Raw genomic sequence first — 24,170 nt, 5'->3', positions numbered from 1 at the left:
CCCTATTAACCCTCCCTTCCTCCCTCCCTATTCTCTCCTCCCTCCTCCAGGGAATTGTAGTATTTCAAAAGCCAGCTTACATACCGTGGCTGGGAATTGAGCCCAGGCTGGAAATTGAACCCAGGCTGGGCTGGGAATTGAACCCAGGTCTGAGTGTGTGGTAGGTAACTCACTTAACCACTGTACCACCACCAACACAACATGCTGAAGCCAGCCAAGCATGTACCATTATGATCAATCCAAGAGAAAAATTAGCTTGCTTAAGGATTTGGAGCATGTTAAAAGCCAACTCACATTGGCTGGGAATAGAACCCAGGCTGGGCTGGGAATTGAACCCAGGTCTGTGTGTACCACAATTCCCTGGAAGAAAAGACCAGGAGGAGGGAGGAAGGGAGGAGGGAGGAAGGGAAGTGAAGAATTAGGTAGGAGAGTAAGTAAATTTGAATTCGGAATTTAAAAATTTTCCACGGAATTCCGTTTTACAGCTATTGCAATTCCGTTCCAATCTCCGGAATCAGAATTGATCCAATTCCGTCCGGAATCACAGAATTTAGATTTCCGCCGAATTCAACGACCATCCCTAGTTGTAAGTGTGGGCTTGAAGGTTGAAAGGTTTGGACAGTGATGGATGTGTTTTGGAAGGGAATTCCAGAGGAAGGGAGGGACTATTAAGAAGTCCTGTATGTGTGAATGGTAGGAGGTAACCCTATTGGATGAAAACAGAAGTGTAATGATCCGCTGTTTGAGCATTCCTTAAGTCTGAGGGCTGCAGGTCTCTGGAAAAGAGACCTGTCTTTACTTTGCAAGTTTCAGACCTGCTCTGCTGCTGAGGAATTTGCATACATTTGTTATGCAAATTGCCTAACTGCCTCCTTTTGAAGGCTGGCAGTATAAATGCCATGTTCTCCCAGAATCCTTTGCTGGTCATTTTCATGGTTTGTTACTGAGATACTCTCCTAGAGTATCAGTCCTGTTTGTTTGTCAAAGTTTACCTTAGAGTAATTCCTTGGTACTGCACTAGGCAGCTCTTCTAGTGCAGTCAGGTTAAAGATTATCTGTATTGCCTGTCTTGCGATTGCACTGTCGCCAGCGGTTGGCGATGGTGAATCGTTTGGTCCAGTACCTGGATCGCACTTGCCCTAGCGTTAGTGGCAGTGGATCTCTCTAGTCTATGTCTTGGAGTTTTACCATAGCTGCGGTTGCTACTGGTTACTCCTGTCTGTCTTGCCGTGTGGATCGCACTCGCTCTGGCGGTAAGAGCAGTGTATCCTGCTAAGCCTATTCTTGTACTCGGATCACACTTGCTCTGGTGGAAAAGAGCAGTGGATCCTGCTAGTTCTGTTTCTGTACTTGGATCACACTTGCTCTGGTGGAAAAGAGCAGTGGATCCTGCTAGCTCTGTTTCTCTACTTGGTTCACACTTGCCCTGGTGGAAAAGAGCAGTGGATCTTGCTAGCTCTGTTTTGGTACTTGGTTCACACTCGCTCTGGTGGAAAGAGCAGTGGATCCTTCCTGTCCTATCCCTGAACCCGGATCGCACTCGCTCTGGCGGAAGAGCGGTGGATCCTACCTACCCTATTCCTGTTTTCCGTTCGTCTGTCTGTCTTGTACGAATGCTTGCTGTAGGCTCGGTGAGGTAACTGTTAAGCAAGCGTTCACGTTCTCTATTTTGTGTATGTCTGTCATTGGTTAGTTAGGGTGGCTCGCTTATCAATGGGCGCCTAACGTGCGGTGATCGGGCTTAAAGGCGTTCACTGTTGCGAATGAGTGCGGTGTTCGCTAGCGTTTGTTATTTTCCTTACCTTCTGATTGTTGTTTGCTGTGCCTTTGCTACTCTCGTGTTCTGTTCTGTTCTGTTCAGTCTTGTGTCACTTCTGGCAATCGTCTCTCTCTTGCGATTGCGTTCCCGCTTTGTTTCTGCGAATGTGTGTTTGCCGTCGCTGGGTGGCGACTAGATTGGGGAACACACATTTAGTCTGTCTCTGTGCTCTCTTTCTTGGAGGGCTATCGTGCCCTACTTTGCATTATCCGTACAATTCCCATCTGGCATCTGTGGCCGTGCAGAGGCTGTGCTCGTCTGCACTCCACAGCTCCATCTGCTGGTGGGAATTGCCCTCTACTGATGCACTGCACCTAACCTGGGTTCTCCCAATTACAGGTGTGTGTAGGATTTCCAACGCGTCAGCGCACATCTGGTGCGCTGACCACGGAAATAGAAACCCGCAAACATTACAAGAAGGTCGTGTGCAGAGCAGAGGTTGTTGTTTAGACGATACTCAGAGAGACTAGTGAGAAGATGTATGGAGAAAAGAGATTGTGGAGAGCTTGGTAGGTTAGGGTCTGATGTGAATCATCTGGTTAATTGGCTGCCAATGAAGAGCATTACAAAGAAGAACGGCAGATAAAGAGAAAGAAGAGAAGCGTATTAGTTGGACAGCTGAGCAGGGGCATTCCGGCCATTGGGCGCCAGCCTCCAGGGGGCAGGCGCGGCACCAGGGGGTGTCAAAAAGGTCTCCAACAAAGGCCATGAGCAGGAGGGGGAAGCAGCGCAAAAGAAGGGTGCCAAACCTCCCCTTCCCTCACCTGGATCCCCTCCTTCCGCACTCTCCATGATATGCGGCAGGAGAGTATGGCAGAGAATAACTCACCTAACTCCTGCATTCCAGGTCTCCGCCTTCAATACCGCTCACTGTGCTTCCACTAATCAGGAAGTACAGTAAGCGGCATTAAAGGCGGAGACCTGTGGCACGTGACATTGACGCAGTGCTTCAATGCCTGGAGCGCAGGAGTTAGGTGAAGTATTCCCCACCCCAGGGCCGGTTTAAGCAACAATGGGGCCCCAGGGCAAAATAAATCTGCCCCCCCCCCCCCCCCAACATATACCCTGGAACAAAAATCGGCATTAGGGGACCTTTTTTGCAGCTGGTATATTCAGGGTGTGAAGTCCCAATCGGTCGGAGCTCCACATTCTGGCTATCCCAGCCTGCATGGGGGACAAGGGGTTAAAAAGTTTCAGGAGGGGGGACCCCACATATTTTATTTTTTTTAAATCCCACACTCTAAACATAAAAAAAAAAATTGGGAAAATAGGAAAAAATGCCAGGGATCTTCATACAGCCATATTGCGGCTGTATAGCGATCTCTAGCCAAAGTGCTGCGGCTGCGTATAGACCCCCTGGAAACCCCGTCAGGAAATTTATTGCGCTTTCGTTTGATGCATGTAAAATTACACTACCGTTAGGTTTGCTACTAAAAGTGACATTTACCGCATTTAAAAGTATACTTTTTTTCCTTCGAAACTTTAAAATCGGTTTTCTCAAAAACTATAAGGTCTTTTTGAAAAATTGTTTTTTCCTCTTATTATTAATGATCTCCTTAACACATCCTGCAAATTTAGGGTTTCTAGCATTTAAGGTGGATTTGCTATTAACCATTAAAGTCGGCAGGTTTTTAAATGTGTATTTTTTTTCCTTTGAAACTTTAAAATCGATTTTCTCAAAAACTATAAGGCTGATTTGAAAATTGTTTTTTCCTCTTGTAGCCACTGGGGGCCCCTACAAGCTCTGGGGCCCTGGGGCAGCTGCCTCCTTTGCCTCTATCATGGTAGCGCCTGCCCTGCCCCACCCGCCGCGCCTGACGCATATCTGAATGGGGTGAGTGCGGAAGGAGGGAACCAAGGTGTGTGTGTGTGTGTGTGGGGGGGGGAGGGTTCTGCCCCCCCCCTCCCCGCTGCTGTCCCTGCTCCCCCTCCTTCCCATACTGGGGGCAACTATACTGCCTATGCTGGGGGCAATGATACAAGCTATACTGGGGCAACTATACTACCAGTGGCATAGCTAAGGAGCTCTGGGCCCTGATGCAAGCTTTATATGCCTTCCCCCCCCCCCCCCCCCAAGCACTCTATACATTACAATTCATACGGTGCACGAAAAAACCTGCCAATGACAACTACAGTGTCAGAGGTGCAAGAACGGGATGAGGAACAGCTTGTTAACGACTTGAGGACCACAGTCTTTTCGCCCCTTAAGGACCAGAGCCTTTTTCTCCATTCAAACCACTGCAGCTTTCACTGTTTATTGCTCGGTCATACAACGTATCTAAATGAATTTTACCTCCTTTTCTTGTCACTAATACAGCTTTCTTTTGGTGCTCTTTGATTGCTGCTGCAAGTTTTAGTTTTTATTATATTCATCAAAAAAGACATGAATTTTGTCAACAAAATGATTTTTTTTACTTTGTGTGCTGACATTTTTAAAATAATGTAAAATTTCTGTATACACTTGTCCAAATGTATTGTACTACATGTCTTTGATTAAAAAAACTATTCAGTGTATTGGTTTGGGTAAACGTTATAGCGTTTACAAACTATGGTGCCAAAAGTGAATTTTCCCATTTTGAAGCATCTCTGACTTTTCTGACTACCAGTCAGGTTTCATGAGGTGCTAGAATTCCAGGATAGTATAAATACCCCCCAAATTACCCCATTTTGGAAAGAAGACATCCCAAAGTATTCACTGAGAGGCATGGTGAGTTCATAGAAGATTTTATTTTTTGTCACAAGTTAGCGGAAAATAACACTTTGTGACAAAAAAAAAAAAGTTTCCATTTCTGCTAACTTGCGACAAAAAAAAATTAAATCTGCCACAGACTCACTATGCTCCTTTCTGAATACCTTGAAGTGTCTACTTTCCAAAATGGGGTCATTTGTGGGGTGTGTTTACTGTCCTGGCATTTTGGGGGTGCCTAATTGTAAGCACCCCTGTAAAGCCTAAAGGTGCTCATTGGACTTTGGGCCCCTTAGCGCAGTTAGGCTGCAAAAAATTGCCACACATGTGGTATTGCCGTACTTAGGAGAAGTAGTATAATGTGTTTTGGGGTGTATTTTTACACATACCCATGCTGGGTGGGAGAAATATCTCTGTAAATGACAATTTTTTTTTTTTTTTTTACACACAATTGTCCATTTACAGAGAGATTTCTCCCACTCAGCATGGGTATGTGTAAAAATACACCTCAAAACACATTATACTACTTCTCCTTATTACGGCGATACCACATGTGTGGCACTTTTTTGCAGCCTAACTGCGCTAAGGGGCCCAAAGTCCAATGAGTACCTTTAGGATTTCACAGGTCATTTTGAGACATTTGGTTTCAAGACTACTCCTCACGGTTTAGGGCCCCTAAAATGCCAGGGCAGTATAGGAACCCCACAAGTGACCCCATTTTAGAAAGAAGACACCGCAAGGTATTCTGTTAGGAGTATGGTGAGTTCATAGAATTTATTTTTTGACACTTTTTTGCAGCCTAGGTGCGCTAATGTGGGCCCCCAACGTCCTACTCACAGGTCATTTTGAGGCATTTGTTTTCTAGACTACTCCTCACGGTTTAGGGCCCCTAAAATGCCAGGGCAGTATAGGAACCCCACAAGTGACCCAATTTTAGAAAGAAGACACCCCAAGGGTTTCCGTTAAGTGTATGACGAGTTCATAGAAGAATTTATTTTTTGTCACAAGTTAGTGGAAAATGACACTTTGTGAAAAAAAACAATAAAAATCAATTTCCGCTAACGTTTGACAAAAAATAAAAACTTCTATGAACTCGTCATACACCTAACGGAATACCTTGGGGTGTCTTTTTTCTAAAATGGGGTCACTTGTGGGGTTCCTATACTGCCCTGGCATTTTAGGGGCCCAAAACCATGAGTAGTCTGGAAACTAAATGTCTCAAAATGACTGTTCAGGGGTATAAGCATCTGCAAATTTTGATGACAGGTGGTTTATCAGGGGGCGAATTTTGTGGAACCGGTCATAAGCAGGGTGGCCTCTTAGATGACAGGTTGTATTGGGCCTGATCTGATGAATAGGAGTGCTAGGGGGGTGACAGGAGGTGATTGATGGGTGTCTCAGGGGGTGGTTAGAGGGGAAAATAGATGCAATCAATGCACTGGGGAGGTGATCAGAAGGGGGTCTGAGGGGGATCTGAGGGTTTGGCCGAGTGATCAGGAGCCCACACGGGGCAAATTAGGGCCTGATCTGATGGGTAGGTGTGCTAGGGGGTGACAGGTGGTGACAGGAGGTGATTGATGGGTGTCTCAAGGTGTGGTTAAAGGGGGGAATAGATGCAAGCAATGCACTGGCGAGGTGATCAGGGCTGGGGTCTGAGGGCGTTCTGAGGGTGTGGGTGGGTGATTGGGTGCCCTAGGGGCAGATAGGGGTCTAATCTGATGGGTAGCAGTGACAGGTGGTGATTGATGGGTGATTGATGGGTGATTAGTGGATGATTAGATGGCAGAACAGATGTAACTGACAGGTGATTACAGGGGAGAATAGATGTATACAGTACACAGGGGGGGAGGTCTGGGGGGGTCTGAGGTTGTTCTGAGGGTGTGGGCGGGTGATTGGGTGCCCTAGGGGCAGATAGGGGTCTGATCTGATTGGTAGTGGTGACACAGGGTGATTGATGGGTGATCAGTGGGTGATTAGATGGCAGAACAGATGTAAACAATGCACTTTGGAGGTGATCTGAGGGTAGGTCTGCGGGCGATCTGATGGTGTGGGAGGGTGATCATATGCCGTAAGAGGCAGGTTAGGGTCTGATCTGATAGGTGGCAGTGACAGGTGGTGATTGATGGGTGATTGACGGGTGAATGACGGGTGAATGACAGGTGAATGACAGGCGATTACAGGGGAGGATAGATGTATACAGTACACAGGGGGGTTCTGGGGAGGATCTGAGAGTGTGTGTGTGTGTGGGGGGGTGATCAGGAGCCCCCAGGGGGCAGTTTAGGGACCAATCTAAAAAATAGTGTTGACAGATAGTGACAGGGAGTGATTGATGGGTGATTAGGGGGGTGATTGGGTACAAACAGGCATCTGAGGGGTGGGCAGGGGGGGGGGGGGGTCTGAGGGGTACTGTGGGCAATCAGAGGGAAGGGGGGGCAGATCAGTGTGCTTGGGTGCTTACCTTGATGACTGCAGCCATCAAGACCACCAGGGCAGGAGGCGGCTAGAGATGTAGCGAACGGTTCGCCAGCAAACGGTTCCAGGCGAACTTTGGTGGTTCGCGTTCGCCTGGACCAGGTGAACTTTTGCGGAAGTGCGATTTGCGATTCGCCCCATAATGCACCATGAGAGTCAACTTTGACCCTCTGCATCACAGTCAGCAGGCACATTGTAGCCATTCAGGCTACACTAAGCCCTGGAGCCCCCCCCCCCCCCCCCTTATATAAGGCAGCCTCCGGCGGCCATTACAGTCACTCGTCTGCCTGCTGCAAATAGACAGACTAGGGAGAGCTGCTGCAGATTTTTTCTCCTAGGGAAAGATTAGTTAGGCTCTTAGCTTGCTCCTGGCTGATTGTTATTGCTAAAATAGCACCCCTCAACAGCTCTTTTGATAGCTAATGTTTTCCTGATCTGTTTTTTTTTGTGTGTGTTGTTCACTGACACTGACATTATACAGCCCCTATCTGTTGTAGCTGGACCTTGGTAATTGTTATTACTGTGCCAGCCAGGCCCTGCCTTTGCGGTTGTGTACAGCAAAGCAGGGCAGCTTCAGACCAGAAGAAATGATTTACAGTACTGCCCATAATTATTCATACCCCTGGCAAATGTTTACAAAGTTGCTTTTATTCAACCAGCAAGTAATTTTTTTGATGGGGAATGACATAGGTGTCTCCCAAAAGATAAGACAAAGTAGAAATGGCCCGAACGGTTCGCCGGGGAACGGTTCCAGGCGAACTTCCGGTGGTTCGCGTTCGCCATGTAACGCAAACTTTTCCAGAACTTCGGTTCGCCCCCATAGTGCGCCTATAGGGTCAACTTTGGCCCTCTACATCACAGTCAGCAGGCACATTGTACCCAATTAGGCTACACTCTCTCCTGGAGCCACTCTCCCCCCCCCCCCCTTATGAAAGGCAGGCAGCGCTGGCCTATACACTCACTCGTGTGCCTACATTTATTAGTGAAGGGACAGCTGCTGGCAGACTCTCATAGGGAAAGATTAGTTAGGCTCTTGTAGGCTTGTTAGCTTGCTCCTGGCTGATTATTGCTAAAATAGCACCCCTCAACAGCTCTTTTGAGAGCTAATGTGCTCCTAATGTGTTTTTGTTTTTTTTTTGTGTTGCCCACTGACATTGCATTATACAGCCCTATCTGTTGTAGCTGGACCTTGGTAATTGTTATTACTGTGCCAGCCAGGCCCTGCCTAACTATCTATACTGGGACACCTACCTATGCCTACCTAACTACTGGGGCACCTACTTACCTATACGGGGACATCTACCTACCTCCCTATACTAGGGGACCTACCTATGCCTACCCACCTATACTGGGACTCCTACCTATGCCTAGCTAACTACTGAGGCACCTACCTATGCCTACCTACCTATACTGGGACTCCTACCTATGCCTACCTACCTATACTGGGACTCCTACCTATGCCTTCCTACCTATACTGGGACTCCTACCTATGCCTACCTACCTATACTGGGACTCCTACCTATGCCTTCCTACATAGGCTTCATTGTGGACAGACCAAATTTGATCAGTTGTTCTATCATTGAGCTACCACAGCCCGGCGACCATATGGGCTGGAAAACTGCCATGGCCTTGTTGCGCACCAGTCCAGCACGGCCATCACTATGCAAACAGCTGTTTGGGGTGCGTTACACAGTGAGTTTGGTGTGTCAGTGTGAAGCAGTACTCTAATTACACTCCCTTATTGATGTATACACATGCAAGATGTTTGAAAGCACTTTAGGCCTGCAATTTAGCATTCAATGTGATTTCTGCCCTTAAAACGCTGCTTTGCGTCAAATCCAGATTTTTCCCCGGGACTTTTGGTGTCTATCCCACTCCGCCACCTGGAGGTCCAGGTGTTAGACCCCTTGAAACATGTTTTCCATCACTTTTCTGGCCAGCATAATTTTTTCTATTTTTCAAAATTCGCCTCCCCATTGAAGTCTATTGCGGTACGCAAACCGAACCTTCCGCGGAAGTTCCTCATGGGCGGGCCGGCCCTGCCAATGGCAACACATTTTCTGAAGGCCTCAGACTCCACCAGCTTGAATGGTAAAAGCTGACGGGCTAACAGTTCCGACAAGCCAGCTGTCAGACGCCAAGCCAGGGGAGGACTCTGAGACATTGGCTTCTTCTGCTCCAAAACTTCCTTGACAGAAAGCTGACTGCTGTGGGCAGATGATGAGCGGATGAGAGGCGGCGTGGTTGAGAGGGGGCAAGGACAGCAGAGGTAGACATGGCTGAAGATGCTGCTGGACCAGGAGGAGGAGGGTTGCTTTGAGTTTGTGTGCTGCTTTTATTTACGTGTGCATCCCATTGGTGTTTGTATTTCGCTATCAGGTGCCTTGCAAAACAATTGTCGCTAGGTGTTGGACTTCCCACAACTCGTTTTTTTAGGCAGAGGTTGCTGCTATCAAAGGCAGACACACACAAAAAATGCCACACTGGTGAGCTTTGGAATGACGGCATTCTGGTGGTGGCAACAGCAGGCGTTGAAGGGCGTGTTGGCTGGCTGACCCCAGGTGCCGATACCTGCTGTCTGACAGTGCCACTAGCTCCTTGCTAAGAGCTCCCCCTGCTACTTACAACAACTCGCCTCCTCCTCCTCTCTGTCTCTCCATCTAAACTGTCCACTTGTTATTCACCTCTCCTTGAAGGTACCCACGTGACATCCATGCACACATCATTGTCAACTTCTTCACTTGTCTCAGACACCTCCGAATAGGCACCAACAACAGGTAGGACATCATCATCATCCTCACACCTTACGTCCACGTGTATACTGATGCCTGACTGAGACATATCACGTGGTGTGACATCCTTATTGCCTTCATCTTCTGCCAATAATGGTTGTGCATCACTAAATTCATCACACGGATGTGTGAAGAACTCTACTGACATATCAAGTGGAGCGGTTGTGGTGCTTGTGGTGGTGGTTTGGGCTGCCAGGCAAGTGGTGGTAAGTTGTTGTGGAGTGCCCGAATCAGAGCAGGAGGAGGATGGTGCGTCAAGGAGGTTCTCTGCAGAAGCTGTAGAATATTGGGTGTGCTGTGTAAGCCAGTCAACTAATTTCATTTTGGGTGTTGATGGTACGTGCCCTCTGAACAGTGTGCATTCTTCCAGGGCCACAGGAAATCACAGCAGCATGACCTCGTGTACACTTGCAGGGTGGCCTGCCTCTGCCTATCATTTTTTTTATTCGGGGTACTGTGCCTACAACAAGTGAAAAGTAATGCACTGGAGATGCTACTATGCCTGCAACTGAATGTGGCAACAACAATAGCAGTAGTGGACTGGGCACCGCTCTGAGTGTCAGTGGGCTGTGCAGAATCAGACACAGAGACATGCAATAGTGCAAACACAATATAGTGGCAAATAAGTCACTGAAGTATTACTCTGTTTGTGGCTGTACAGTATCAGACATAGGGATATGCAATAGTTCAAACAATACAGTGATAACAGAGGAACTAGAGTACTACTCTGTTTGAGTCTAATGTGACACACAATTATAGTGGACACTGGGCAGCACAGCTATGGGTGGGTGTCTGTGGGCTGGGGGCTGTGCAGTGTCGCACTCATACAAAAAAAAAACAGCAGAAGGATGAAGTAGCCCTCAGAAGGGCTGTTTGGGGTGCCTTAACAGCAAGTCAGTCAGTGAGGAACAAAATAAACAGGCCTAGCTAACGCTTTCCCTATCTCCAGCAATGTCTCTCCCTTCCTCTCACTATCCCAGCCGAAGACAGTCTGGAACATGACCGGCGTGAGTGCGTTTTTATATGGGGTCCGTGAGGGATTGCAGGCTGATTGGCTGCCATGTGCCTGCTGACTGTGATGTAAGGGGTCAAAGTTTAGCCCAATGATGATGTATGGGGGTGGGTCGAATATCGCCATGTGCTTGCCGCTTGCACCGAGCATGAATACCTAATGCTCACCTCAAAAAGCTTGCAGGCAAACTGTTCGAGCCACCTCTGGTCACATATTAACATATGGATGCTCCAAATCTTCTCAATAGGGTTGAGCTTCTCTCAATTTATGCTGATAGCAGCCAATGATGCAACGGTATTCCTTGTAGCATGATGTGGTGCATTGTCATGCATGAAGATGATTTTATCACAGAAAATATAGTTCTTTTTTTTGTACCATAAAAGAAAGTGGTCAGCCATAAAAGTTTTCCTGGCAGAATACAACTTCTGAGGGCATGGAGAGATAAAATATATAAACTATTGACCTTTTTTCTAACTCTGGGACACTGCTGCCACGGATTAGAGACCTTAAAGTGGACTTGAACTTTTGCACAGGACAGAAGGACAACATAGAGAAATGCAACCTGTATTTAGAAAGTTTAGTCTGTTTAACCCCTCATTTGTGTCTAATCACAAGTTGTAATTTGATCTCTCCCCTGTGTCACATGACTACCACAGCTGAGATGGCAGATAAGCTCATTTGAAAGTACAGGATGTTAGCAATATGTCTGCTTCGATGAAGCAGGAAGTAAAAACTGTGTAGATTTTATTTTAGAATTTGGATCAGCTGTAACAAAGAAATGTTTTTTTTTGTTTAAAGGTTATCAGCGGTGAGCCAAAATTTCGCACATGCGAAATTTGGCATCGAAATTCGCATTTACGCACTGTAATCTTAATACGAAATTTCAGGGGAAAGCATAATTAATTTTCGTATGTAAAAGTAATATTTTGTAATTTTGCGTAATTTTTAGTGTAATTTTAGCACAATTTCGTGAAATTTTGTGCGACTTTAGTGGTTAATAGCAAAGCCCCTATAACATGCTATTGCTACCAAAATTGCTACACATGTTAAGAAGAATATTGGGTACAAGTCAAAAAACAAATTTTCAAAAACACAGTGTAGTTTTTGAGAAAATCAATTTTAAATATGCAAAGAAAAATGGTATTTAAACTGTCATTTTTTTGTTTAAAACCATTTTTTCTTTGCATTTTTAAAATGGATTTTCTCAAAAACTACAAGGGGCTTGATTCACTAACTGGCGCTAAGTGTTAGCCACTTAGTGCACCAAAAGTAGCAATGCGCGCACTAACAGCCGCACAAAGCTACATCGCGCACAGCAGCGCGGTGCGTTGGCAATAGTGCGCGTGCAACGATAACGTTGCACCCGCTGCCCTGTAAATGTCGCACCCGGTGAACGGCGAAAACAGGGCAGCGGGTGCAACGTTATCGTTGCACCGCGCACTATTACCGACACGCTGTGCACGCTGCTGTGCCCGATGTGGGTGCGCAAACCACCTAACTCTGTGGTTTGCGCCCACCAGGTATTGAGGCTCACTAACCGGCTTGACGCCGGTTAGTGAATCAAACTCAAGGTCTTTTTGGAAATGTTTTATTTTTTTTTTACTTCTACTCACTATTCTCCTTAACATATGTATCAATTTTGGTGTCACTATCGTGGATGGTGGCTTTGCTATTCACTGCCAAATGTTACACAAATTACGGAAAAACTATGCATAATTTTAATTTTAGGCGAAATTACGAATCACTATACGAAACCAATTGAATTTACAAATCGTAATTACGTATAAGCGTAAATGCAAAAATGAGTTGTAAACTTGTAATTAACTGATTACGATCATCACTGGTTATTATGCTGTTGTGCATATTTTAGAGCAGAGAGGATGTCTGAGTTCAGATTCACTTTAAACATTCAACCTACTTTGTTGTTTTTTAAATACAAAAGAAAACCCTGGATACGTTAAAAAATAATAATTTTTAGTAGTAAGAGGATAAATATAATTGTTTATCTCATCAGTTTATTTTCACCTCGGGTTCACTTTAAGGCAAAGTTACTGTAATTCAGTCTCTAGTTACGTGTACAATTGCGGGCTTATTACTGTGGCAACTTACAGTAACCTTTTCTGCCTCTGTGACAGTATATCGATGCCCCTAAAAACGTCACTATATATACGCATCGCCGAGATCGCAGCTCTGTGTGCTCCCCGCCGATCGTGCACCCGTGCTCGTTCTTGCAGCCGCCCATTAGCCCGGAGATCAATAAATGGGAACGCAGTTCCCATTCATTGTTCTAAGTCCCTGTAGCAATGATCAGTGGCTTCTAATAGAAGCCGCAATCATTCTGAAAAAAAGTTTCCCATACACCCTTCACTTCCTGTAAGTGTACATTGTATGCTTACAGGATGCATACATTATTTTTTACTGAGGACATCTTGTGGCCAAATTGTAAAAATTACATCTACAAGCATTTTTTTTTCATTAAAGAGAACCCGAGGTGGGGTTCTCACAACAAAATCCCAATACAGAGGCTGGGTCTGCCTCTAAAGCCCAGCCTCTGTTGCTAATCAGATCCCCCTAAATCCCCCCTGCACTCAGCGAGACCCCATAAATCTCAGCCGCGCTGCCGACACGCAGCGTGTCAGCAGCGTCTGTGTTTACCTTTGGAATGCTCTCCCCTGCCTCCTGCACCGCTCCGGTCCTGCCCGCATCCCTTCCCTCCCCGCTGATTGGAGGGAAGGGACATGGGCGGGGACTGGAGCGATGCAGGAAGCAGGGGGAGCGCCGAGACTGACGTTAGGAAGGTAAACACAGCCCACACAGCGCGGCTGTGATTTATGGGGTCTGGCTGAGCACAGGGGGGATTTAGGGGGAATCTGATTAGCAACAGAGGCTGGGCTCTATAGGCAAACCCAGCCTCTGTATGGGGATTTCGTTGTGAGAACCCCATCTCGGGTTCTCTTTAAAGACTTTTTTTTTACATTTAAAATTAACTCATTCCCTCCCACACACTCCTCAAGGTACCCAAAATATTTTTGTGTGATTAAAAAAAAACTTACAATAAAAAAACTACATAAATAGTTACCTTAGGGGCTGAACTTTGTTTAATATGTAGGTCTAGAGGGTATATAACTATTATTTTTAAATTATGGGCTTGTGAATAGTGATGGATGCTTAACTGAAAAAAAATGCACCTTTATTTTCAAATAAAATATTGGTGCCATATATTGTGATAGGGACATCATTTAAATGGTGTAATAACCAGGACAAATTGGCAAATAAAATACATGGTTTTTAACTATGGTAGCCAGTATTATTTTAAAACTGTAATGGCAAAAATCTGAGAAATTATTTTTTTCTATTTTGTTCTTATTATTCCTGTTAAAATGCATTAGAATAAAATACTTCTTAGTCTAATGTACCACCCAAAGAAAGCCTAGTGGTAATGGAAGAAACAAGATATAGATCATTTCGTTGTGATAAATAGAGATTAAGTTATTGGCGAATGAATGGGAGAAATGTGAAAAATGAAATTGCTCTTATCCATAAGGGGAAAATACTCTAAAGGCAGAAGTGGTTAAAGGACAACTGAAGTGAGAGGAATATGGAGGCGGCCATATTTATTTCCTTTTAAACAATACCAGTTGCCTGGCAATCCTGTTGATCTATTTGGCTGCAGTAGTGTCTGAATCACACCAGAAACAAGCATGCAACTAATTTTGTCAGATCTGACAATAATGTCAGAGACTTGTGACAAAAAATGTGACACCCCGATGAAGCATCCAATGGAGATGTGAAACGCAAAGGTGGACGGAGCCAACACGTCTGGTGCGCTGTTCTGAACCCACATGCTTCGGAGCTCTGTTCTGGCACCCTGAACAATGTGTGATCCTGGCGTGTAAGCAGGCGAGTTACACCCTAAGCATGGCCTGTGAGTGGGACCTTCCATAACAGGATCCTGTGGTGGACATCTGCTGAGACTGCAGGCCTCTGATATATGGATTAGTGGATAGCATAGTCTGATCCCATGGGTGAGATCTATTGATAAACTTCAGCTTTGCATATTGGCTATTGCTGATGCTCCGCTTGCAAAAGCATTGTCTTTGCACTATTGGTATTTTTCTCGTTTGACCCACTTACCCTGTGGATTATGGACAGACTCTATAGTTTTTGATATGGGGGCACCCGATCTAGACTAGCATAGGTGTATGGATGAATTGAATGCGCAAACGCATGTAGTGTACTTCTCTATGAGATATCAGTTCATGTTATTTAACTTTGCCCTGCACTTTATGATTAATTGCTTCAGTCAGCGTTGTGGCCATAACTAACTGTCTGAGTCACAGATTTTTAAGTTAAAGGGGTTCTGTGGGGGTTCCTGAGGAGAAAAACTGCCACTTACCTGGGGCTTCTATCAGCCACCTGCAGTGGTAATGTCTAGTGTTGGGCGAACATCTAGATGTTCGGGTTCGGGCCGAACAGGCCGAACATGGCCGCGATGTTCGGGTGTTCGACCCGAACTCCGAACATAATGGAAGTCAATGGGGACCCGAACTTTTGTGGTTTGTAAAGCCTCCTTACATGCTACATACCCCAAATTTACAGGGTATGTGCACCTTGGGAGTGGGTACAAGAGGAAAAAAAAATTTAGCAAAAAGAGCTTATAGTTTTTGAGAAAATCGATTTTAAAGTTTCAAAGGGAAAACTGTCTTTTAAATGCGGGAAATGTCTGTTTTCTTTGCACAGGTAACATGCTTTTTGTCGGCATGCAGTCATAAATGTAATACATATAAGAGGTTCCAGGAAAAGGGACCGGTAATGCTAATCCAGCAGCAGCACACGTGATGGAACAGGAGGAGGGTGGCGCAGGAGGAGAAGGCCACGCTTTGAGACACAACAACCCAGGCCTTGCATGAGGACAAGAAGCGTGCGGATAGCATGCTTTGTACCACCATGCAGTCATAAATGTAATAAAGATAAGTGGTTCAATAAACAGGGACCACGCGGCAACGCTAACCCAGCAGCAGCACACGTGATGGAACAGGAGGAGGCGCAGGAGGAGAAGGCCACGCTTTGTGAGACACAACAACCCAGGCCTTGCATGAGGACAAAAAGCGTGCGGATAGCATGCTTTGTACCGCCATGTAGTCATAAATGTAATAAAGATAAGAGGTTCCATAAACAGGGACCGGCAACGGTAACCCAGCAGCAGCAGCAGCAGCAGCAGCAGCACACGTGATGGAACAGGAGGAGGCGCAGGAGGAGAAGGCCACGCTTTGTGAGACACAACAACCCAGGCCTTGCATGAGGACAAAAAGCGTGCGGATAGCATGCTTTGTACCGCCATGTAGTCATAAATGTAATAAAGATAAGAGGTTCCATAAACAGGGACCGGCAACGGTAACCCAGCAGCAGCAGCAGCAGCAGCAGCACACGTGATGGAACAGGAGGAGGCGCAGGAGGAGAAGGCCACGCTTTGTGAGACACAACAACCCAGGCCTTGCATGAGGACAAAAAGCGTGCGGATATAGCAGCAATGCTTTTTGCCGCCATGCAGTCATAAATGTAATACAGATGAGAGGTTCAATAAACAGGGACCGGAAACGCTAAACCATCCCAGATGTTCATCGGTCATGTTACTTGGTTGGGGTCCAGGAGTGTTGCGTAGTCGTTTCCAATCCAGGATTGATTCATTTTAATTTGAGTCAGACGGTCTGCATTTTCTGTGGAGAGGCGGATACGCCGATCTGTGATGATGCCTCCGGCAGCACTGAAACAGCGTTCCGACATAACGCTGGCTGCCGGGCAAGCCAGCACCTCTATTGCGTACATTGCCAGTTCGTGCCAGGTGTCTAGCTTCATGCCCGGTTTCAGGTCCAGCGGTGCCAGCCACAAATCCGTCTGTTCCTTTATTCCCCTCCAAATTTCCTCCCCTGTGTGCTGCTTATCCCCAAGGCAGATCAGCTTCAGCAACGCTTGCTGACGCATGCCAACAGCTGTGCTGCACTGCTTCCACGATCCTACTGCTGCTGGTGCTGGGTTAGCATTTCCGGATGAGGTACAGCTTTGAGATGCGTTGGAGGAGAAGGAGTCAGAGAGGTAGGTGCTGCTGTTGTTATCCAGCTGTTTGCGGCGTGGGCAACACCCGCGCCGTAGCAGGTGAGGAATCGCTGCCAGGCTCCACAAGGTTCACCCAGTGCGCGGTAAGGGAGATGTATCGACCCTGGCCGAACGCACTCGTCCAGGTGTCAGTGGTGAGGTGAACCTTGCAGGCAACGGCATTCTTCAAGCTTCGGGTTATTTAGCTGACCACGTGCTCATGCAACTCAGGCACTGCAGAGCGCGCAAAGTGGTAGCGGCTGGGAACCACGTAACGTGGGATGGCCACTGACATCATGCCCTTGAAGCTGTTTGTCTCCACCACTCGATATGGCAGCATTTCGCAGGCCAGAAGCTTGGCTATGCTGGCTGGCTGTTACTGCCACGGCCCGGGGGTCATTTGCTGGCAATTTCCTCTTGTGCTCAAACATCTCAGAGACAGACAACTCAACCGTAGCGCTGCACACCGAAGGGCTGTTGGTTGTTGTGTTTGATGAACACTGGGAGACCTCAAGAGCACTAGTCCGGAAAGTGACAGTGTCAGCATCGTCTGATGTTTGTGAATGTTGTGAACCACGCAATGGCTGGGCTACTGCTGCTGCTGAGGCGGGTCTGGTGGTGAGTCTGGTGAACCCAAGGGAGGCAGTGTTGCTGGTGGTACCCTGTCCTGCCGCGTTTGCCCACAGAGTGGGATGTTTGGATAGAATGTGGCGGCTCATGCTGGTGGTGGAGAGGTTGTTAATACTTTTCCCCCTGCTCAGGCGGGTCTTGCACACCTTGCAAATCGCCATGGTAACATCCTCAGTGCAGTCTTCAAAGAAAGCCCAGACTTTAACTGGCTGAGGACTCGGACCTCGTGCGTGATGTGCTGGTGCTGCTTAACCCACTGCTGGACGCTTGAGAGGTCATCCAAGTAATTATCTGGTCCTGTTCTTTTGGATCTGTGAGGGTTGTTGTCCTGGACAACATGGGCAGTATTGAGTGGGTTTTCTTGGGTGCTCCCCTGTGGCCTGTACGTGAACCGTCAGGGGAAACACCTCTTCCCTTGCCCCTCCCTCTTTCACCGGATTTCTTCCTCATTTCACTTATCCTTAAAGTACACGCTGACTGGCAGCAGTACAGTGGCAGTACAGAAATGCTATACAGTGGTGGGTGAGCGGTGTACCACTATTGTCAGCAGTGACACAGAGCACAATGCTATACAGTGGCGGGTGAGCGGTGTACTACTGTTCCCAGCAGACACAGAGTGGAAGTAAACACAATGCTATATAGTGTGGCTGAGCCGTGTACACAGAGTGGCATTAAACACAATGCTATATAGTCTGCTATATAGTCACCCCGAACAGGGTGATGTTCTGCAGAACCCGAACAGTGGCAAACACTGTTCGCCCAACACTACTGGGAGGGAACGCAGATTTTAGTACCTAAACACACGATACAACATGTTTTCCGGGGTCGGACTCTGAGGCACATACAGATGGTCCCGATCATCATCCTCATCATACAACTCTTCTCCTGAGTCTGACCCACCCACCACCTCTGCCACCCCAACATCCCCAGACACAGACCCCTCATCGTCCTCAACATTAACTTGGGATGCTGGCCTGAGCCAGACCTCCTCCTCCACATCAGGCCCCATCATCTCCTCAATGGCAGCCCTCATTAATCGCTCTGGCGACGGACTGATGGACACAACGTTCTCCTCCGGGGAGGGCTGCTGCTGACCACTGGCTGCTGGGGTGGATGTTATAGCTTGCGTGGGGCGTTGGCTGTTGCTGTTGTTGGGAGTGCTGCTCACAGCGGAGGTCTCTGGGGAACTCATGTTGAGCTCATATAGTGGTTGACGGTGAGTGGAGTATTACTGATCCCAGCAATATACACACTGACTGGCAGAGTACGCAATGCTATATAGTGTGGCTGAGCGGTGTACACAGAGTGGCAGTAAACACAATGCTATATAGTCTGGCTGAGCGAGCGGTGTACTACTGTTCCCAGCAGAATCAGAGTGGCAGTAAACAATGGTATATAGTCTGGCTGAGCGGTGTACACAGAGTGTCAGTAAACAATGGTATATAGTCTGGCTGAGCGAGCGGTGTACTACTGTTCCCAGCAGAATCAGAGTGGCAGTAAACAATGGTATATAGTCTGGCTGAGCGGTGTACACAGAGTGTCAGTAAACAATGGTATATAGTCTGGCTGAGCGGTGTACACACAATGCTATATAGTCTGCTATATAGTGTCAGTAAACAATGGTATATAGTCTGGCTGAGCGAGCGGTGTACTACTGTTCCCAGCAGAATCAGAGTGGCAGTAAACAATGGTATATAGTCTGGCTGAGCGGTGTACACAGAGTGTCAGTAAACAATGGTATATAGTCTGGCTGAGCGAGCGGTGTACTACTGTTCCCAGCAGAATCAGAGTGGCAGTAAACAATGGTATATAGTCTGGCTGAGCGGTGTACACAGAGTGTCAGTAAACAATGGTATATAGTCTGGCTGAGCGGTGTACACAGAGTGTCAGTAAACAATGGTATATAGTCTGGCTGAGCGGTGTACACAGAGTGGCAGTAAACACAATGCTATATACTCTGGCTGAGCGAGCGGTGTACTACTGTTCCCAGCAGACACAGAACAGTGAACAGAATGCTATATAGTGTGGCTGAGCGAGCGGTGTACCACTATTCCCAGCAGACACAGAACAGTGAACAGAATGCTATATAGTGTGGATGAGCGAGCGGTGTACCACTATTCCCAGCAGACACAGAACAGTAAACAGAATGCTATATAGTGTGGCTGAGCGAGCGGTGTACCACTATTCCCAGCAGACACAGAACAGTGAACAGAATGCTATATAGTGTGGCTGAGCGAGCGGTGTACCACTATTCCCAGCAGACACAGAGTGGCAGTAAACAGAATGCTATATAGTGTGGCTGAGCGAGGTACACAGAGTGGCAGTAAACAGAATGCTATATAGTGTGGCTGAGCAAGCGGTGTACTACTATTCCCAGCAGACACAGAGTGGCAGTAAACAGAATGCTATATAGTGTGGCTGAGCGAGGTACACAGAGTGGCAGTAAACAGAATGCTATATAGTGTGGCTGAGCAAGCGGTGTACTACTGTTCCCAGCAGTGACACAATGACAGGGGGGACCCTGGCTAGCGTGGCTGGAGCGCGAACTACCCTGCCTGCCTACCCAAAGCTAAACCCACAGACAAATGGCGGAGATATGACGTGGTTCGGGTATTTATTTACCCGAACCACGTGACAGTTCGGCCAATCAGAGCGCGTTCGGGTCCGAACCACGTGACCCGTTCGGCCAATCACAGCGCTAGCCGAACGTTCGGGGAACGTTCGGCCATGCGCTCTTAGTTCGGCCATATGGCCGAACGGTTTGGCCGAGCACCGTCAGGTGTTCGGCCGAACTCGAACATCACCCGAACAGGGTGATGTTCTGCAGAACCCGAACAGTGGCGAACACTGTTCGCCCAACACTAGTAATGTCCCACGCCGTCCTCCTCCCATCCGCCGTTTCCCGCAGCCGGCACCGGGCTATCATTCAGCTGTCACACAGACGCCTCCGCTCGCGTCATCTGAGGCTTACTGCGCAGGCGCATAACAACGGAGCCTTGTACTGCGCTTGCGCAGTAAGCTTCCGATGACGCAGGCGGAAGCGAGCGGGTGCACGGCCACTGTAGCGCAGCCGCAGTTGGATTCCATGCCGCGCTAGACCGCGGCCGGCGGCGGAGAACGGCAGATGGGAGGACGCCACCGTGGGACATTACCGCTGCAGGGGGCTGATAGACGCCCAAGGTAAGTGTCTGTTTTCCTCCTTAGAAACCCCATAACAGAACTCCTTTAAGGAGATTATTCACCTTTTGATTATCTTGGCATAATGGGGAGCCTTGATATTAGACATACAGTATGTGTACTTAAAGGACCACTGTCGCGAAAATCTTAACATTTAAAATATATGTAAGCACATACAGATAAGAAGTGCATTTCTTCCAGAGTAAAATGAGCCATAAATTACTTTCCTCCTACGACAGTAACATAGGAGAATTGTAATTTATGGCTCATTTTACTCTGACATACTTCTTATTTGTATGTGTTTATTATATATATATATATATATATATATATATATATATATATATATATATATATATATATATATATATATATATATATATATATATATATATATATATATATTAAATTTTCAATATTTTCACGACAGTGGTCTTTTAAATAAAGATTTTGGTATATTTTGGAGGCTTTGTGACCCGATATTTATGTTGCTTTGGATAAATAATTTCAGAAGCACCTGCTCTGCTGCATGCTTGTTCAAGGTCTATGGCTAAAAGTATTAGAGGCAGAGGATCAGCAGGTTAGCCAGGCAACCAGTATTGAAGATAAAAAAAAAAAACTGTGCTCCAACAGACAAAACAAAGTACACACTGAGTATAGGGGATTGCGGCTTAAGTTAGAGTCACCAACTCTTCAATAACACAATTCCTGTATGTAGCCGTGCTACACAATCCATAAGTCACAGAGAAACTTGGATACATGCTTGTTCAGGTCTATGGCTAAAAGTATTAGAGGCAGAGGATTAGCTGTAAACTACGAGCTTGTCACCGTCTGCATAACTCCAGGCTCCCCCCTACGCATTTCATCATGTAGAGACTAATCAGGGGTTAGTTTTTGTATTAATTTTAGGATGATCCAAGTTCTTCTGTAACTACTTGATTGTGTAGCGCGGCTACATACTGGAACTGGTATTGAATACTTTGGTATTGTTTACTTCAGCAGAACAGGTCCTTTTCACTCCTCTGTGTAGCTGCACAGTTCTTACAGTTCTTATTGTACAGTTCTTACAATAAGCAAGTAAATAAGTTGTGCTGTAATATTTCCACAAGAGTTCTACCATTTTTGATGTTAAAACATAGCTCCCAACTGCCCCTCTTTTGGAGGGACAGTCCCTCTTTAGGAGCCCTGTCCCTCTTTCCTCCTCATTTGTCCCTCTTTCAGGACTCTGTCTCTCTTTCTATGTAAATATATATATTTCTCTACTAAAAAAATGTGTTTGATTGACTCTAAACTTTATTCCCATCTTTTAAATTTATATATTAATAATCTTAAAGCGTAAATATGAAGGAAAATGACCTAGTAGAGAAAAGGCCAGTGTGATTTGAATTATAAAACAACATATTTTTCTTATTAAATATTTATTGTATGCGTGACTAGGGGTGTGGCGGGGGCGTGGCAGGGCATGGCTTAAGTGTCCCTCTGTGATGATCGCTCGGCTGCCTGCGCAGGCAGGCAGCTTATTGACCACTGTTCAGGTCTGCATTCTGCAGGTCTCTGGAAGAGAGTCCTTTTGTCAGTTTTGCAGCTTGCTGCTGCTGGGGAATTTGCATACGTTGGTCATGCAAATTTCCTAGCCACATCCTCTGGAGGTTTGTACTATAAATACCATGTGAAATCACAGACCTGGGCTGGTTATAAGGGTTTGTCCTGTGAAACACTCCTGGAGTGTCAGCCTTGCTTATTGTTTGAAGATTAGCCTAGAGTAATTCCTGGGACTGCACTAGGCAGGTTCCCTAGTGCAGTTAGGATTGCATATCTGTTTTGTTTGTCAGTTGCGATTGTCCTGTCCCAACAGTGGTCGACAGGAAGTCGTTCTGATCTTTGTTCTTGGAGTATAGCTGGAGCAGCGGTTGCTACCAGCTATCTCATCTGATCTGTCTTGCCTGGAACGCACTCGCTCTGGTGGAAAGAGCAGTGGATCGTATCTCTCACTTATTCCTGTTTTCGTGTATCTGTCTTGTCTGCGAACGCTTGCTGGAGGCTCGGTGAGGTAACCGTTAAGCAAGCGCTCGCGTCCTCTGTTTCATGTTTGTCTGTCGGTGGTTAGTTAGGCGTGCTTGTCTCTGTTGTGCTTATCATGCGGAGAAAACGCGTTCGCTGTTGCAAATGAGTGCGGTGTTCGCGTTTAGTTAGCGTTTGTTATTTTCCTTATCTCCTCATTGTATGATTTGCTGTGCCTTTGCTACTCTCGTGCTCTGCCTTGCTGTAGTCTTGTGTCACCTCTGGCAATCGCCTCTCTCGCGATTGCGTTCCTACTTCATATCTGCTGTTGTATGTGCACTGTCGCGGGTTGGCGACTAGATTGGGGCACATACATACATTCTGTCCCTGTGCTCATTCTCTTTCGCAGTCGCTTCTCTTGCGATTGCGTTCTCACTTGGTCTCTTCTGTTGTGTGTCCACCGTCACAGGTTGGCGGCTAGATTGGTGGACATACATACATTCCTCATCTGTGCTTATTCGGTCTTGTGTCGCTGTTAGCAATCGCCATCTCTGGCGATTGCCTTCTCACTTTATCTTCCTGGTTGTGTGTTCATCGTCGCAGGGTGGCGACTAGATTGGTGGACACACATACCCTCTGTCGCTTTGACCTCTCTCTTTCAGGGCTATCTTGCCCTGCGTTTCTTCCCTTCATGCAATTCCTGTCTGGCATCTGTGGCAGGGCAGAGGAGCTGTTCCTCTGCACTCCACAGCTCCACCTGCCGACAGGAATTTCCCTCTACAGGTGCATTGCACCTTTTGCTGGGTTCCCTCAAATTATATGCTTGTGGAGGATTTCCGGAGTGTCAGCGCACGTCTTGTGCGCTGATCACGGAGAGAATTCCACAATCGTTACACCCTCTTTCTCATCGCAAAAAGTTGGGAGGTATGGTTAAAACATTTAACATACAGCAATTATATGATCATAGCACTATCATAAGCTCAAATAGGCTTGTCTTACCTCTTTTTGAGCTTCTTTCAGTATCACTTTCAGCCATAGTGAATGTTCCTGGGAAGGAGAAGGAGAAAAAAATAAACCTAGGTGTAGTGGATTTAATACAGCAAAGAAACAGGGTTACAATATTTGTGAACTGATAGGGATTTGTAAATTCATACACCTTTATTGCCCTTACAATCGCTCCTATTCACTATAGCAGCCCACCAATCCCATAGAATGAGAAAGGCAGATCGCAATGGTATTCACAAGTTATCCGTAGGGGAAATTAGGAAGGTTCTAAGGATTGGAAGGATTTCAGGGAATGGGGGGAGGGGTGCATACACAAAGCTGGTTAAAAGTGTACCTGAGCCCTGAGATGTTTGAGCAGTCGAGAGGGTCGGGGGCTGCTGTACATATGCTAGATTCTTGGCAGAGGCGGTTGTTATCAGCTAAGTTTTAACTGATGTCTAAAATGGTTACCTTGCCTTGGCCCATGAATGGAGTTAATCCTGC

The 24,170-nt window shown here is 46.7% G+C and overlaps 1 protein-coding gene across 1 annotated transcript in view; it reads right to left on the bottom strand.

Moving 5' to 3' along the window:
• The window catches only part of LOC137538298 (transmembrane protein 272-like), a 56,569-nt gene extending 32,843 nt beyond the window's left edge, over positions 1-23,726 (bottom strand). Inside the window, exon 1 of the mRNA XM_068260378.1 lies at positions 23,682-23,726. Coding sequence (XP_068116479.1) covers positions 23,682-23,718 — 37 coding nt within the window. The 5' untranslated portion in view covers positions 23,719-23,726. The remainder of the gene's footprint in view (positions 1-23,681) is intronic.
• Positions 23,727-24,170: the final 444 nt, after the last annotated feature.

The sequence above is a fragment of the Hyperolius riggenbachi genome, chromosome 11, assembly GCF_040937935.1.
Source record: "Hyperolius riggenbachi isolate aHypRig1 chromosome 11, aHypRig1.pri, whole genome shotgun sequence".
Taxonomy (NCBI): Eukaryota; Metazoa; Chordata; class Amphibia; order Anura; family Hyperoliidae; genus Hyperolius; species Hyperolius riggenbachi.
The sequence above is the reverse complement of the archived record's forward strand: the minus strand, read 5'-3'. Positions and strand labels throughout refer to the sequence as shown.